At 40.2% G+C, this 17,744-nt stretch overlaps 1 protein-coding gene across 3 annotated transcripts in view; it reads right to left on the bottom strand.

The window, feature by feature from the left end:
* Positions 1-17,744, bottom strand: part of LOC146973295 (glutamate receptor ionotropic, delta-1-like) — a 231,372-nt gene that overhangs the window by 41,202 nt on the left and 172,426 nt on the right. For all 3 annotated transcript variants that reach the window (XM_085799680.1, XM_085799681.1, XM_085799682.1), the window contains exon 5: positions 614-667. In XM_085799680.1, coding sequence (XP_085655806.1) covers positions 614-667 — 54 coding nt within the window. The remainder of the gene's footprint in view (positions 1-613; positions 668-17,744) is intronic.

Here is a 17,744-nt window from a genome sequence, read left to right as displayed (position 1 = left end):
TTTCATTAAAATACATCGACATTGATGTATGTGTGTGTGTTAGAGAGAGAGCTTGTATTAGGAATGGCAACGCTAATATTGGATGGATATCAGCTGGGAGCAACCTTTTATCTAGTGTATTTCATCAGCTGCTTTTAGTGTTGAGCCAATCCTATGACTCCCCCTTATCTCCTAATCACTTTGAATCAATGGTAATGCAGCGCTGACGTACTAAAGCTAAAGACACAGTCTGCTGTTTTCTATTCACAAAGTGCACCTGGATTTTGTGCTGTTACAGCCACTTTAGAAGTTCATTTAGGTCAATGTCAAACGCATAGAGCATTTGTACACAGGGGGGAAAAGACACACTAACATCAACAGTTAAAGGCACAGCAATTAGACAATATCAAATAAAGCACCAGGCCCCTCAGGAGCCAAGGTAAAATAAAAACAAATGATGTGCTGTTAATCTAATTGGATATGAAAGTGTACAGACTGACAGCCTTATACGTTTCCATGTGTCTGTGCGTGCCTTGGCAGCATATGAGACCATGTGTTGACAGAGGCAAACTGACAATGAAGTCTAAATTCACTCAGGTGCAAAGAGCTTAAATGTGTTTGTGTTTGGCCTCACCTCATTGGCATAGACCCAGTGACTGTCCTTGGATGCCAGGTTGGTTTCCACAGCCTGAAGTGACAAACACAAAGAGAAAGAGAGAAAGAAAAGAGACAATTTAGATCGTTTTAAGAACCTTGTGTGTAATTCACTCTGATCTTACAACAGTACGTGCCGGTCCTCAGGTAACTCTGCAGCTTCATTTGTATGGTACTCTGGATCACAGAGGGGGTGATCTGATCACTGGGGAAAACATAGAGGAATGCAAAACCACTCTGCCTGGAGCACAATAGACTAACCAGTCTTAATAAATAATGCAATATTTAGCACATCTGCTGCATGCATGGTGCAAGGTTTTTGGATATGAGAATGAAGCCTGGAGTACAGATGTACATATTACCCCCCACCGGTTCACTAGGAATTCATTAGCCATACTTTGACTATTAAAACTGACCAGCTATCAGTCAAGTTTCCTTATCTAAATCAAATGAGTTTACCAACTTCAGTATTTATTTTGGAACTACACTTTTTATTTTTATTTTTTTGGAGGACCAGCTCTGAGAGTGCACAGCTTTGCAAAGCATGACTGTGTCTATATTTTTTTTTACAACATGGTCACATTTTAAGAGGTAGAAATTGGCTGCTTTGTGAACATCTATCTTCTTATCCTGCTGCTCTGCTGTCACAGTAATGCTCTCCATGTCTGAAGTCTTTATCAGGAAAATGCATAAACCAGGTTACCAAAAAAAAAAAAAAAAAAGTGCCCAGAAGAAAATACATTTTCTGTACATCGATTAGAGAACCCAGGTTCTTTGATGTGGAAGAAACTGGGTTACGGCAGAAAGTATGTAGTGTAGCTAAATTCACTAAATGACCTAAAGCTTCTCAGCAGAGGTGAAAATAACCGCCCTTGAAATAACTGTAAACCGTCCATTTAATTATTGAGTTCCTCCACCTGTCAGACAACTGCACACATTTGACATCTGTCATGCTTTGAGTCTCTGTTGCAAATTGCTGTCATTAGTGTTTAAATGAATCCCTCTCACAGACACTGATGAAGACTGATACACAACATACAACAACAGCATAGAAGTGATGGAAGCTCGCCTCATTTTTACTTAACGACACCACACTCATCAATAACAGCCTGTGCAGAGCAAAGTACCAAAAACGAATCGATAGTCTAACCTTGGAAGAGTCATGATTTGATTTTAATGCTCCTCTCATTTACAGATTGTTCACATCAAACTGCAAGAGGACCATGCCAGTGCAAGACCAATGTTCACCCCCGTGGTCGCGTTGCCATGTAGGGTTGTGCCGATGGACGAATGTGGGCTGAGTGATCACCCACACTGTAGTGTAGCTCATGCCTTTGCAAATGTCAAGATGATATTTGACTTCTTTTCCTATTAATGTAGGAACTTATTATTATTTGTAGTAAAAAATGAATAGTACTATTAATTTGCCCTGCCACAGATCCACATATAATTGCACACACACATAGAGCTGTCATCTCTCATCCATGAGACAAAGAGGGAGCAACCCGAATGTCATATCTCATCGACATAAAATTAAAGAGCCTTCAAGCACTGCCCTGTAATTCAAATGTATAGAGCAATCTTCTCAATGGATGCTGTGAAACACTAGACCGACACTATTTTACATGTTACAGATTTATGCAATACATATCACATCATACATGTAGGGACTATACTCATCAGATTAATGTAATGAATGCTGCTAAAATGTACAGTATGGTGTTGTATTTATTTTAAGATTCAGAAGCAACATTTGATGATGAATAGATTCCATCAAGGAGTTGTATCTTTTGACATTATCAGTACTATCGTTATTATCATAATTTATTTAATATAGGTATTTATCATTTATCATTGCAATTTAGCTTTAGGGGGAAAAAAAAGAAAAGCTTTTACGACAGTGTTGCACAGCCTTCAGGCACAACATTACACTGGAGATATATATATATATATATACATACACATGTGTGTGTGTGTGTGTGTGTGTGTGTGTGTGTGTGTGTGTGTGTGTGTGTGTGTGTGTGTGTGTGTGTGTGTGTGTGTCTGCAAGTGTGTATACTTATTTACAGATGCAGAACAAAGCAAGATTTACAATGGAGGCTCTGGTGCCAAAAGTAGAGCTGTAGGGAGCACTTGAGGCAAAATCTGAGCAAAAAGACAGAATAGAAGCAGATAGAGGAAAGTGAAGGTTAATCTGAGTATGACCCATGTGAGTTTGTTTTTTTTAGAAAAAGATAAGCAGCATTATTATTTTCTCTCTGTTGTACCATTTCAGTTTATTCCCGGCTCTTAATGCACTGTGTAAAATATACACATGGATAATTTCATTAGCACTTGAACCATCCCTAAATAAAGACAACATGCCTATTTGCTTTGACAAGATAAATAACCAGACACTCTTTCATCAGTAAGATGTGGCATGTGAAGCTGTGACCTCACAGGCACAACAATTCACTGTAAACCTCTGTGTTAAATGCAAAATGATCATTAGGGGGTTTCTGTAATCTGTATGGAAAGATATCAGCAAACATCCTTCCATGTATGAATAATCCAATAATCCAAATTATGATAACATCTCTCTGGTCCTAAATAAAATCGGACAGTGAGAACCATTGTCTGCCTTGAAGATCAATCTCGGCGTTTAAGAGAGAGGACAGCTCCTTGAACTGCATGAATTGTTCCAGACAAAAATCTGTCATCAAAAACAAACGCAAACACTGTAGTCTGGGTTAGTTAATGTGAACCAGATGGGATGCAATGTTTTGTTGAGGCCCTGGGCACAACAGAAACCACCACTTGAGAGGTTCAGCACCAGTTCACAGCACAACTGAATGCTGACAACTGCAGACACTCTAGAGATTAAGTCTTGTTAAGCTAAATGCTGTTTGTGAGCTGCTGTATGAATGTGACTAACACATAATTGCTGACATACTTATGAGTCTGCTATGGCAGACTGAGAGCTCTGCTGAATTCATAGGTGATTGGTTTGAGGTCACTTCTTATTTTCTCCAGCAGCAAGATACTTTGAATTTCCTGGAATTTCAATTTTCTTTTGTGTGTGTGTATGTGTCTTAAACTGAGACAGAGACTTAACATTCACAGCTTGTTTTGTTTTCACCTCCATTTACAAGTGACCCACAGGTCAGACAGTTCTCCATTCAATTGAAAATAGAAAAATTCATTGAAAAGAGGCTGAGTGCTGGGAGCTCACAAATCACTAACCCCACTGTGCTTGCTGTGCTTTAGGAAGTTGCTCTTTAGGATTCAAAACTTGCCACTCTTAAGTGCAAAAGCCCCCTGTGTCCCAGTACAATTCCTATATTATTTTACCTAATCAGCCCTTTCCTGATCGCACATAGTCCTTTTTCAGTCGACCTAAGCGAGGGTTTTCCGCTTTGCTTGAAATTTATCACACCAAAGCCCAAAAATCCATTTGAGACCTTAAATGTTATCGGCATTCAGGCAGAGTAATTTTGCCTTTGTGTGTTTTCTTTCTTTCCATTCATTACAAGAGATGATGTAACAGTGAAACTCTGGAGAGAAATGTGGATTTTGGAGAGGGAGGCAAGAGTCTGGAGTGACATCTGAGGAACATTCTATACCATTGATACAGCCACAGCCTGACGACGGTAAGATCTTTAATCAGGGAGGCAAAGTACCCCAGGCATGTTCTTATACAGTAGAAATGCCACAAAGGCAGCCAGGAGAACGCCAACTCCAATTTAAAACCGTGACAGCAGAAAAGGGATTGAGAGGAATTGTGGTTAGAAGGATGGGAAAATAGGTGGGGGGAGGTTTGGGCAAGACTCAGACGCCTGAGGATGGATATCCTGAATGTGAGCAGATGAGAGAGCTCGGTGTAATAAACTCATTCAATACAATTATCTGTTACAGTACACAATCATCTTGATACTAGAAAGCAAACACACATAGGTACACCTAGCTACAACTGATGCAATCTATTACAACAATCTTACATTATTGGTTCATTTTTTGTGATTTTGAGAGGTGCTGATCCAATTTCATAGTGGCTGCAGTTTGTAATGTTGTTTAACTGTACTGTGATATAATGAATGGTTTACCTTTGGGAGTAATTAGGATGTGATAAGGCCTAGAAACTTCTCTATGTGTCAAATATTGGAGTCTTGATGCACAGTAGTCTTGACTCTTTTGTGCAACAGACATAAATAGGGCATAAAATCATAATTGGTATTGATTGTTCAGCATGAAGCACAGGAAGACAGCATGGAAACTTCATGCATAAACAAGTTTCTTTCACCCACGGTATCTTATATAAGTAGTCTGCAGGTTTACAGATGGAGCCACTGCACAGTAACGGTTTGCTGTTCTCATCAAAGCAAAAAATAATGAAAACATTTCTGATGGTTTAATTAATTGTGCTTTGATAAGAAACTAATCAGGGGCTCTAATTCCATCAAATGTGCTATCTAATACATTAACCTGCAGCTCTTCTTATTAAGAGGCCATTGTAAAAATTACTTTAAGAGATTGATTAATCAGTAAGAATAAAAGTAAAGACAAGCTGTACTTGCTAATTAAAATTATTGTTTGTGATAATTGGTTGTTTGGGCCCAATACATTTAGTATCTTTGCATCCCAACACCACCTGCAGTGTTTCTCTTTTTTAATTTAGCTGGGCTTTAAGCACAGAGTCTGGCACAAAAAAGAAGAGAACAGAAAGAGAAAATGATGAATGCCTTGCTTATGGTAGACATTGTTTGTGTAATGATCACAGTTTAGATAATGATTTAAATTCAGTGTGCTTTCAAAACAAGTATCTGTATTATCGCCATGTGGAAAGAATAAGCACATCTCCTCCCAGCTGGAAAAAAAAACACATTTATTTGTTCTGTCTGAGTGATAGCTACTTATCGTTTGATTTCTTTAAAATCAACAATATGCAAGATTTGCTCCTGAAAAATGTTTCGTTGGTTTGTTTCTATCAGTCTTAATCACTATATCTATATGATTGTGCCTGTATTCATTTGTCCGCTTGTGTGGGTATAACAGCAGATATTTCCAATCAAAGACCTGCCAGAAGAATTCAATAACACTGCCATTTTAAAATAAATGTCAGACTATAGTCTACAACTGCTTGTAATCTTTACGTTGCGCTTGCAGTGTGTAAAATGTACAGACAACTCGGTCATTACCCACTAATTCTAACTGGACCCATCTCATCCAGGTTCCTAAGGCCACGTGCTGCTTTATTTAAAAAGACATGTGCAACAACAGCATTATTGGAAACACAGAAGAACGACAATGACCCTGGAATTGAGGTTAACAACACTCATGAGCACTGGAGAACTGAAAATGCAATGTGTTTTACCAATGTCTGTGTGGCCGAAAAACAATTTCATGGTGAATGTCTCATTCAGATTATGAAATATCAATTGAGGGAAACACACAATCTTAAATGGTTTTAAGTAAAAAAAAAACTAAAAAAAACACCCTTGTGGCTGAATCAGAGTGTAAATTAATTTGTTAGTTCAGATTGTGGATTGTGTGGATACAGAACTTCTGTTAGGGAGGGATACACATCTATAACTTTTATCCATTCATCCATATGTATCTCATATGCATATTTATGAACTGATTGTTATTATTGTCTCTGAAATTCTCTGAGAATTCAGCCATGGCTTTATTTTCCTTTTCTTTTCTTTTCTTTTCTTGTTTTTTTAAATGACACCTCGCTCTCTTCTTCTTATTCTCTGCTCCCTCTCTTACTCTTGTTCAGTGTGTGTGTTCAGTGACAAGAGATTCATGCCTATTTGAGCCAATGCACCATAGTTTTAAGGTCATGTCTGGGTGCATAGCAACCAGAGTATCCTGTTGGATTGAAGTCGGTGCCTTTCACAGGGTCTCAGTGTTTGGATCTAATTTGAAGATGGTGGACAATGAAAAGGTTTTGGTTGCCGTCACACCTTCTGTGTTCCTTTTTGGTGTAAAAAAAATCTTTCAGAAAAAAGCCAGAAAGGAGTAATGAGGCCTGTCATAAAAGATTCACAATAGTCCCTCTGAACCCAGATTTGCCACGGTTGCTGTGGAAACGCACCTTAAGACCACTTAATCTGCTCCATCAGTGCAGCATGGAATACAAAGGTACCCTTGCTATACCGCCACACTGGCACAGGCATACAAAACGGGCATACCTTTACACCATACATTGAAATCTGGAGTCTCATCACCACAGTTTCACCATTAACTAATGCTCAATGCTAAAAAAGAAACAGCAGCTGAAAAAAACCTGAGAGAAATGTCAGTTTGGATACTGATCTGCAGTCCTTAGTGATAATCCAACACCTGAACAAATCTTCTCTGACCTTCCACGGTTAGTATTCAAGACCAGGTGGCCCTCCCAAAAAGATGGCAGACGTGTGATGAATTAAAAGCAAATCAGGACTCCCATCTGCCCCTGCACTAAGGCTGCTAGCTGCTCTCTGCATGTAGTTAGCGTCCCACAGGCCTGATATAGCTATGAGTGGAATAGCTGATGTTGCCAACAGGGGAATAAACAGTTGGCACATTAACCTCGCTGAATGAACTAAAATTAGAAGAACCTTAAAATTATATCAGCAATCTTACACCCCAATACACCGACAATAGTAGCATCAATAACACCTGCTCCATTACCAACTTTGAGCTAAATAGATGGCAAAGACAACTTTGAGAATAAAAGATAAACATCTGTAATGTGCTGTGGAGTTTTTTTCCCCCTTCAAAGATCAACAAAAAGTCTAAGTAACAGGTGCCACTACATTTTCTGGATGGTTGGAAGCTCAAAGTATGTAGTGGACTCTTGAACTGCCCTCTGCATCCGTCTTTCCCCTGTGGACTTGCATGTGTTGTGAGCCGTAATGTTGTGAGGGGGATTTCTGACAGTCACTAACAGGATTAAGCCCAGGTATGACATTTTATGAATAACACAGAAGGCTAAAGAACCTCCTGAGTCAAACATCCAGTGAAGCCGTGAGAAACTTCACGGCGAGCGTTTTGAAGTAGTTGTTGCTCATGCACAGGGTGGTGGACTCAGCCACAGCTTGGATTCAACCCACTAAACCACAAACATTTTGAGAGGGCCTTAGGAGGAGGCTGGATTATGTTTTTTTTTTTCCTGATGCCATTAATAATTTCCTATCTGCAACCAATTCCATGAAATATTCATGTTAGTCAAATAAAAGTGTCATCTTTGCCTACATTCCATTAGCCCACTTATGATTACTATTATTTCTCAAATAGTTTTGACCTCTTGTATATAATGTCATCAAAATAATTCCCACAGCAATCAAAATACAAGCCTGAAACACAACAGAAGCATCAAATCTTAATTTTACTTGCTGTCCTCTCATCACAGAAAAATCACAAAATAAATCTGTGTGCCTTAAAGACCCACTCCCGTGAAAATCGTGTTTTTTGAGCTTTTCACATGTTCCTGTGGCATTTTTCTTGTGTTAGAGCACATATCAGCAGAAAAGGAAGTGCAAAATTGCATTTCTGAGTTTTTCTGCCTTCAAACTGCTGTGAACCAATGGCAGACGCAAACTGGCAGTTTCAGGGAGACTGGAGCTGACGTGTCACAGCTCCAGGGGACGGCACTAGTGCTACAAGCTCCCGCCCCGCTCTGCATCTGGCTCAGAGGTGAAACGATTGACAGCTCGGTGTAGCTGTCAAGGTATAACAGGTATAGCTCACCTGGTAGAGCAGCTTGCACCGTGAACAAGGACTATGCTCCAGTCTGGGATCGAATCCCAGTGTGGAGTTTTATGCTAAACGCGGTGAATCTGTAATTGTACAATGTCCAGCTGTCAGCGAGGGGGGGTGGGGTGTGAGGAGGTGGCTGGGCGGGTGCAGAGCAGCGCAGTCTCCGCCCACCCCACAGAGGTGCATTGCTAATGTGCATTGCTAATGAGCTGGTTTTAAAATGACCAAAAAGGGTCGCGGGAGTGGGACTTTAAAGCCCCTGTACGGAGCTTTTAACTGGATACACAAAAGTCTCTGGTTTCTGCTGATGTGTCACTGTTACCTACAACAGCAAATGAGCCCATCAATGTGAAGATACACTATTTCTAAGTAGTCTAATTCTATACCTCTGGAAGGCATGGTCGGGTCGGACCACTGACGAAACGATACGAATAGATACATTACGCTGCAAAAAAAAAAAAGCAAGTCCTGTCTTCTTTCCGACGTTTCCAAAATAAATCTACACACGTCGGATTTGTGCCAAACTTCCAAAGCAGACACTGATTGATTGATTTAGAGATGTAGCCTCTGTTGTATACAAGACACAATCACTGGCTGGCATGTTTAAATGTTTAAGTTGATAATCAGACATTTTTCACCTGGACAGAAATCATTACAGTCTAAAAAGAAAGCACTTCAGTGAGCGAAATTCAAACTTAGTTAGCATTTTAACAAGACACCAAAACACACTTCTTGAACAGTATATCTTTGAGGAAGATGAATTTGCATTTCAGCAGTGTGCCCTTGGGGAAGCACTGAGCTTCAGCTGAAACCTGCACCTGGGGGAAATTTATGTTGTGGATCTTTGATGATATTTGCAATTGAGTTTTTATTGCATAGCTGATGGATGTTATAACCCAAGATAATTACTGGAGAAGAAACTGATTACCTCACCAAAAGTTATTTTCTTCATCTGTGACTACAGTTACAACACAAGGACATGCAGATATATGGCCAATTCACTGTACAAAGTAACACACCATAGGACAGACGCCCATTTTACATTTACATAAAACCAACTCAAATGTTGTTTTATATTTTAACTTGGCGTCCAAGCAGAGAACAATATAACACAGAACATTAATGACCTGGAAAATGAACAGTATCTCTATATACGCCGCATGTAGATAGCTTTTTTTGACAACAGGCAAACATGAGTATGATCTATCCAAACCTTGCTGATCCCTGACTGGCTGGCTGGCTGACTGACTGACTGAGTGATGTACTTCTGTCACTGTTTAGTGGTGTGCTCAGTCGCAGCCTACTGAGCCGCTCTGCTTTCCCACAGTGGGAACTGCAGTGAAGCAGAGGAGTGTGTCCCATAGACATAGTCTCACCTCCATTACAGCAAATCAACTACTATGTATCATTACTATCATTACTAAAGGACACGAAGACATAAAGACTTGCCTCTTATAAAAAATATGTTGAGATTTACATATGTTAAGGTAAAACTATTGTGCTATAATGAAAAAATAAGAATCTACATTGGAGCAGCCTGATACATCACCAAGTCCAAGTCCTAGCACATGTACTTTGGGCTTAGCCTTCGCCCCGCTGGCCTCTGACCAGTGGCCATTTGCTGCATGTCATCTCTCTCTCACTATGACTGTAATAAAAATAAATAAAAGCCTGAAAAAATAACTAAAGATGGTCTGACTCTGCTCGATGTTTCTCCGAGTGAGCACAGGTGAAATCTCAGCACACACTTTGCCCTTTGTTAATGTGTTTGGTGTGTTTTTTTCCGGCATCGGGAATGACTTGGCAGACCTGGAAGGTGCAACATCCACTACAGTCAGTCAACTTCAAATGTGTAATTTGTAGGAACTTAACCAAGGGAAGACAATAGATAAGCAAAAGAATGATATTTAAATACAAATGAATAATGCATGCTGCCATTACCTAACATTAGTCAAATCATTTCAGGTGAGTGAAGTACAATAATTGTTTTCCATAAAAGCACTTTGCGCCATTCAGAGGCTATTTAGAATAATGAATCACATAACTTTCTCTTTACACTGAACTCCACACCTGAAAAACACTACTTAAGAGAGAAGTACCGTAAGTTTTTATTTGGAAACATGTAAATAATTAAGCTGTCCCTTTAGTCAGTGTTGCATTCAGGGCACGATATGTAGTCTCACACAAAAAAGCAGCACAGACAGCAATCTCTGCTCTTCCATTCGAATTCCTACAACAGCTCCATGTGCTGGGTCTTTGGGGTGACACTTTCATCTGTTTTGTTCCACATAAAAGCTGACTAGCTTCGACGCTTGCTCCGTTTTGTGGAGCAAGAAATAAACCGCTTTGATTACATGCAAGACAGCTGCGCAGGGGTCCTTGTGGACAATTACAGTATAATTATATAGTTCTCTTTTTAAAGACCACCATAACCCCAACAATGGAGTGTGCTAACATGGCATCAATGGCTGCCAAAGCCTCAGTCCTCTCATGTGCTGTGGACTTATTTCTCTCACTCGCCTACGAGGTATGAAACACCCAGACACATTCACAGACAACGAAAGACACACACTGTTGTAATCTCTGCTCAAGGGTCCACAATCACACTCTGATACTGTTGAAACTGCCCCAAAGTCACTACTCACAGAAGGAGGAGAGGAAAGTGAAAACAAAGGTAAAGTGAGAAACCTGAAAGAAGAGGATTCTGTAGCACATCCTCCAAATCTTGTATCCAAATCGTTTTTTTTTTTGTTTTTTTTTACTGCAGTTGATATATACATTTTGAACACATACAAGTAAAAGTAAAAGCATGGACTGCTCTCTATGCAGTCTCATATACTGTCTCAAGCCACAGTTACCTTCATCAGTTCAAGTCAGTAATGTTCAAGTCATTACAGTTCTCTCACCTTCTAATGTACTGCAGCGGTTCAGTTCATAAAACCATGCAGATACAGCTCAAGAACTCCAGTCACTGTTTACATAAAATATGTGGCTGTGTGTTGGTATGAGATGTGCTGGTTTAAATAATTCTAAAACTGCTGATTCCCTGGGATTTGAGAAAAACACAACATCCAGAAAACACCCAGAAACACCTCGTTGATGCAGGAGAGGCTATGGTAACTCAGAGATAACCACTATTACAACCGTGGTGAGCAAAAGAAAGCACAACACGTCGAACCTTGAAGGCAGATGGGCTACAGCAACATTCGACCACGTCAGGTTCCACTCCTGGCAGCCAAGAACAGAAATCTGAAGCTGCAGTGGGCACTGGAAAAACACAGGCCGGCCAGTTTCTGCTGAAGCATGCAGATGGTATGGTCAGAATCTGGCACCAACAGCGTGAGTGCATGGACCCAACCTGCCTTGTGTCAACAGTGCAGGCTGCTGCTGCTGGTGTAATGGTGAAGGGAAATGCTTTCTTGGCACACTTTAGCCCCTTGATACCAATCAATCACGGTGACACAGCCTGTCTGAGTGTTGCTGCTGACCATGTGCATCACTTTATGGTCACAGATCCCCAACGTCTAATGGCCACTTCCAGCAGGATAATACCCCATGTCACAAAGTAAAAGTCTCAAACTGGTTTCAGTGAACTTTAGTGGCCTCCCCAGTCACCAGATCTGGACCAAGAAGAACACATTGAAAGAGAACTGGAGACTTTTAAAGCATGAATGTGCAGCTGACAAAGCAGCAGGAGAGTCGCATTGCATTAAGCAAGGCAATTACAATGGAGCTTAATGGCTGGTGGTCTGAGACTGCATGTTCTGTACATAAGAGGTAACCAACTCCTGAAAAAAAGACCATTCAAGCTCTAACCAACTCAATATAACTAAAGGAAAAAAAGATCCTAGACATTGAATAAAAGATACATTGAAACATTTTTGGCTTGCGACAGTCTTTCGTTAAGTATACAAGCCCTAATCTTCAGGGGAAGTGAAAAGCCTGGGAATACATGCAGAGGGTAAAAAGAAAATATAATGGTAGAGGAAGGGAGACTGCAACAAATGACTGAAGGTACATCAGGTACTTCGTGTTAATGTTGGCCTCTCCTAAAACCCACAAGGTAGAGCTGTTTTTCTAATTACTGCAATGTACCCCATGCATCTGTTTACATTCAGTTTTTCTCTTCCCAGAAATGGAGAACTTCTCTGTGCTGCTGAGTGCTAGGTCGGCGTGAACAGACAGACTCTATGCACCACACACTGCCTGATTGGACACATGTAAGCAAGATAAGTGCTGTAGATAGGAAAATAAGACAGAAATAAGATGGGTGGGTGCAAGAGAGGTAACTGTGGGAGGTTAGCTGGGCCAAAGACGAACATGAATCCCATCCTAATTATTTCCACACAGGTTGAGACATATTCTCAGAACACCATGGGAAAGAAAAGGTGCTATGGAGAGTGGGAGTGTGAAAGTTTAAGTTTTGACATAATGCTAATTCCAAACAGCAGTGACAGACAGGAAGGCTGCAGAGAGAAGGAGAGGAGGAGGTGGAGGAGGAGGTGGCAGCCATGGCACTTTGCCAACCACTGCAACGGTGAGAGATATTGTTATAAGATGCATTCGTTTTGTGAAATTTTAATTGGTACTGCATATACAGTACAACAGTGGGCTGAGGAGAGCATGAATACTGGCATGTATGGTACTTGATGAGGTACACAGGTACCTTTATAACCTGTATAGGCATTAATTCCAAGTAAACAACACTCTGGGGCAATTAAAGAAATGTATGAAAAGCAACCGCGCACACAATAAAATAGGGAAAATGCACTGTAAATAAAGCATTTGTGCATCCTTTTTTTGTTCCCTCAAGACCCCTGTGGTTACATGAAAGATACAAAGAGAGTTTTTCTCTGAGCAGTGGTTTATGTTGCTTGGAAGGAATCTAATTTGCCAGCATGCTCTGCTAGTGGCCTCAAGTAATAGTTGCGCTTGCTTTATAGCTGGCACAAGCTTTTCAATACACCTGAGAAGCACTTTAATTTAATCTGTCTCATCAAGATCAATAAATGTGTCTGAACTGTGACTCTTTGGGACATACTGCCCGTTAATAGGCCACAATGATTTTTCTACAACCTCATATACGCAGTTTGGTGTACTGCTATACTGGAAATCAACCCTAATCAAGCCAGAGAGCCACAGCACTGCCCAAATGTGCAACAAAAACCTCTCCCATACATTAACAGAAGCCTAAAAGGATATAATATGGAAATACATTTTTCATTAACGCAACCCATACAGTATAGAGTGAAGTGCACGTAGAGTGCTATGAGAAAAAGACAGATATGGGAAGGTGGGAGGAGAGGGGTTCCCAAAGCTGAGGAGAGGGCGGAGTTGTAGGAGAGGATAGAGGGTGCATGATCAAAGCCTATATTTTGAAATCACTTACTTCTCCATTAGTTTGATTAATGGGGCCAGTCTCACAATCAGACAGAGCAAGGGGCTTGAAAAATGATGCAATTACTGCTTTTTGAATAGAGGGCTGCAAAGGCCTGTTTGAAAGAAGGATCTGGAGGAGATTGTACAGGGCATCCTGGACAGCAGTCTACCTCCTCTTCATCCATCTATCCCCCCCTGCCACACACCCTGAAGCCTCACAGCACTGCTATAACCCTTACTCTCCAAAGGCGTCTCTCATCAGGCTTAGAGGCATGCTTCACTGGCCCTCTCTAAGCTAGAGGAGCATATTATAAATTGTGATTAATATGTATCTGCAATGTTTGTGTCGCATTCTGGTTTAATGCTCCACTCCATTCCCTTAATGTAGACTTTCTTCATTTAGGTTTTTGACAACTTGTATTTAAGCCATCGAGTAATATGAAAAAAAAAGAAAAGAAAAACATTATGTAAATCTCTTGAGTGATCAGCCATAATAAAAAAATGTCTCAAGTGCCTCTTACAAAGATGTTTAATGAAACACCATGACAGTTATCTCTGCTGCTTTGAAACCAAGTCCACTTTAACTGGGTGTTAATAATTACAGATGATGCATACAACAAAGGAAATAGCAATATTCTCTTTTCACACCACAGAGTGGCCAGATCTGTGTTACAGAGGAACAACAGAAGACAGGTTCCATTGCCCTAATGTAAGGTGAGTGTTAAAGCCAGTGCCAGATAGAAATGTGTAATTTTAGACGGATGATTTCAAAATACCAAACGTCACCTGGAGAAATGCCTTAAAGATTCACAAAAGGATCGCTCACCTGGACATCAACCTTCACAATGGATATCAATGGGACAATAACACCCCGACTGTCAGAGTCAGTTCTAGCTGCTTTATGAGCCACTCCGTATGGAAGGCAGCTTACAGGACTCTCAGCAACAAATTGGTCAGTTTAGATCCCAGTTTACCACTGAGCTCCATCACTGAAGTGCCAAGAGAATGTCAGGAGGAGATAACGAATAAAAAGGTGTAAAAGGAAAGAAAAAAACACACACACAAAGAAAGAGGATCACGTACTGAAGGATTCAGACTCGTCAAAGTCTATACAATCCATTTCACTGGAGTTTTCAGCCGAATGCAGCAGGTACATGACAACTTCTCTGGAAAATGGAAAGGGCAGAAAAACTATTCTCCAGTTTTTAAATGCCACCTGAAGTGTGCAGTTGTGAGCAATAACTACCTTTAGCCACTCTCTGTTGTAACTATGATTACATTTTGTGCTTCATGGGTGTGTCCTCATTATGACTATAATGAGTTTTCCAGCAAGTGTGTGTGTGTGTCTATATGGATCAGTACAAAATTGTGTTTTTATTTCATTAAGATTTGTAAAATAGCCTATAAGGTGAAAAATGAAGTGACAGCACGTAGTAAAAGCTGTAGGAAGAAAAGTAAATAACACTTTAACGGGCAGATGAATCAAACCAAAACCAAAACAAATCAGAGTCACAGTTTATGCAATTAATTTCTAACATGATCCAAATTTTAATTTGACAGCGTTCTAAATATTTCAAGTCTAAAATATGCTCAAATTAAGGATGTGATGATCACGGGTAAGTGTTGGCTCAGTGAATCAAACAACATTCTTGGCAGAGAGTGACAATGAGGTTCAAAAACCGTCCCTCTGTGCTCAATTATACATTAGCATTTACAGTGATTCTCACATGAGTGCTCTTTGCATTTGGGTTTTCACACCAAAATCAGTTAAGCATCTCACTCAACGCTTTTCCAATGCATAGCAAATCTGCTACTGCAATTGTACAGTACGAGCACTCGCAGCCCTATAAAACTCCCACACGCTTGTGGGATAAAGCAGCTTTCAGCATCGAGGTGCTGATAACCTGTTGCACAAGTAATAGCTTCACTGAATGATAGGGACAGAATCCATAATACCTATGATTATGGATATGTGAGAATCTATATTCCTTTGTGAGATGTTGGAATTTAATAATAAATGAAATGATGTGTAACTGTAAGTTGCTCACTATGAATGTTGTCTCCAAATAAGGACAGTTTGTGAATGTCTTCATAACCAACAAACCTGGGGCAAACAAGTCAGAAGCAGCTGGAATATCAAGCTGCCAAAGTAATTTCCTGAAGACATAACTGACTGATACCTGAGCAGGATGCTGAAGAACACCCATATAATTCATGCTGCAGGTGTATTTTTTTGAGGGGGAAATCTCCCTTTTATAAACTGCAAATTGTTGTGGACACTGAGAACAGGTTACAGTCCCTGTATATCTCCACCTACAGTGGTTAGACATAAATTAGATGCAGCGTATGGCCACATCTCTCAAATGTGGGTGTTAACACAGACCTGTGAGTGAGACATCAAAGGAACGGATGAATATGCATATGCACATGTTGAGCACTGACTCACACGTAGCCTAGTTCTGCAAGAGCAAAATGAGGAAAGGGTAAAGTAAGCAAGTAAAACAGGTAAGAAAGGGGAAAAGGGACACCTGAGCTGCCATTCAGGTATTTATATTCTTTCCACTCGGGCTGTACTTTAATTGAACACTCTCTCCAGAGCTTTTGGACTGTGATAGGCTGTGTGCTGGGTACCAATGCAGTACTTGTTTTCCAAGTGGTTGGCTTTGCAATTACCCTTATAACTCTTACTGTATTTGGAGTCTGCCACTTGGGAGCTGGGCAATAATCCTGAGCCCACAGCAACAATTTCACAGAGACAGAACTTTCCTACAATATTGTAGGGTTTTGGTATAATTGCATCTCATATTATGCTGCAGGGAGATAAATGTACAGAGTGATAAAGCTATTAACGTATACAAAGTAACTGTGTTTTGCCTATTCCATTTCAACAGGAATATGAACTACATGAGTGTTCTGTAAGAAGAAGAAAAAAACCTAAAAAAATAGCTGAGATGCCTCTGCACCACAAAAGATAATTATTGGACATAGAGTGCGCTTAATACTTTCTAACCAGCTGACCTTTGTGCTTCCTGTTGGCAGACTTACTGAAAAAAAGAAGAAAGAAAAAAACCCACAACAGGCTATGAGGGAGCAACACTGCCATTCTGCCTCTAACACTTACATGGAGCTGTAGAGGTCACCAAATAAATGAGATAGACTTCACTGGGTGCCTTTATGAGATTAACTGTTTTCCCTCCTGAAGAAATAAGAATTGCCCATGAGGTTTACTGTTTCAATAATGCTAAGCATGATTCATAATCACAAGCATCAATCAAAGTTTATTACCCTCTGTCAGGAAAAGAATGTGTTTTGGGTGCTGCCACTGAAATACATAAAACTGAGAAGAGGTTTCTCTCCTACTGGCCTACACCTGACTGGATTAAACATTTCCTCTTATTACTGCACAGAGACATCAAGGGCAAGTTTAGAGCGATCACAGAGGTAAAGGACCAGCCGTCAACTGAGGGGCTCTGGCGCTAACTGTGTTGTTTTCATCACCTTCCACATCATCATCATCATCATCATGATAATCCCCTGTACCACTGCCATCATCGTCAGTAACACAAGGCTCATGTTGTTTACCCTTTGAAGGCCCTTCCTCACATTTAAAAAAAAAAAAGTACCCTGACATTGATTAATGTGAATGGATAAGCCATCACCTCACATAACACCATAGTTTTAATTCTCCAGCATTACTTATGAAAAGGCAAATTATTTATGAAAAGCTCTTTAACTTCAGCAGATGAATCATACTTGTGCAAGTAATAACAATCCATCAAGTAAAGAGCTTGCCAACTGCCCCGGTTTCAATTTTAATATCATAGTTTCGATATACAGGCATTGCTACTGCTTATCCTGCCCTCCCTTGAAATATGTACCTGGGGATGTGGTTTTATTTGGATTTTGTTGTAATGAACTACTTTGTTATAGAAATGCTGTGCTGTTGGAGGTAACCTATTGTATGCATAGGCAAATACTTCCTAAATATTTCAAACTCAACAGCCGCAGAG

This window comes from Trachurus japonicus, chromosome 15, assembly GCF_045865225.1.
Source record: "Trachurus japonicus isolate A0001 chromosome 15, Traja_1.0".
NCBI classification, from domain to species: domain Eukaryota; kingdom Metazoa; phylum Chordata; class Actinopteri; order Carangiformes; family Carangidae; genus Trachurus; species Trachurus japonicus.
This window is presented reverse-complemented; position numbering and strand designations above follow the sequence as displayed.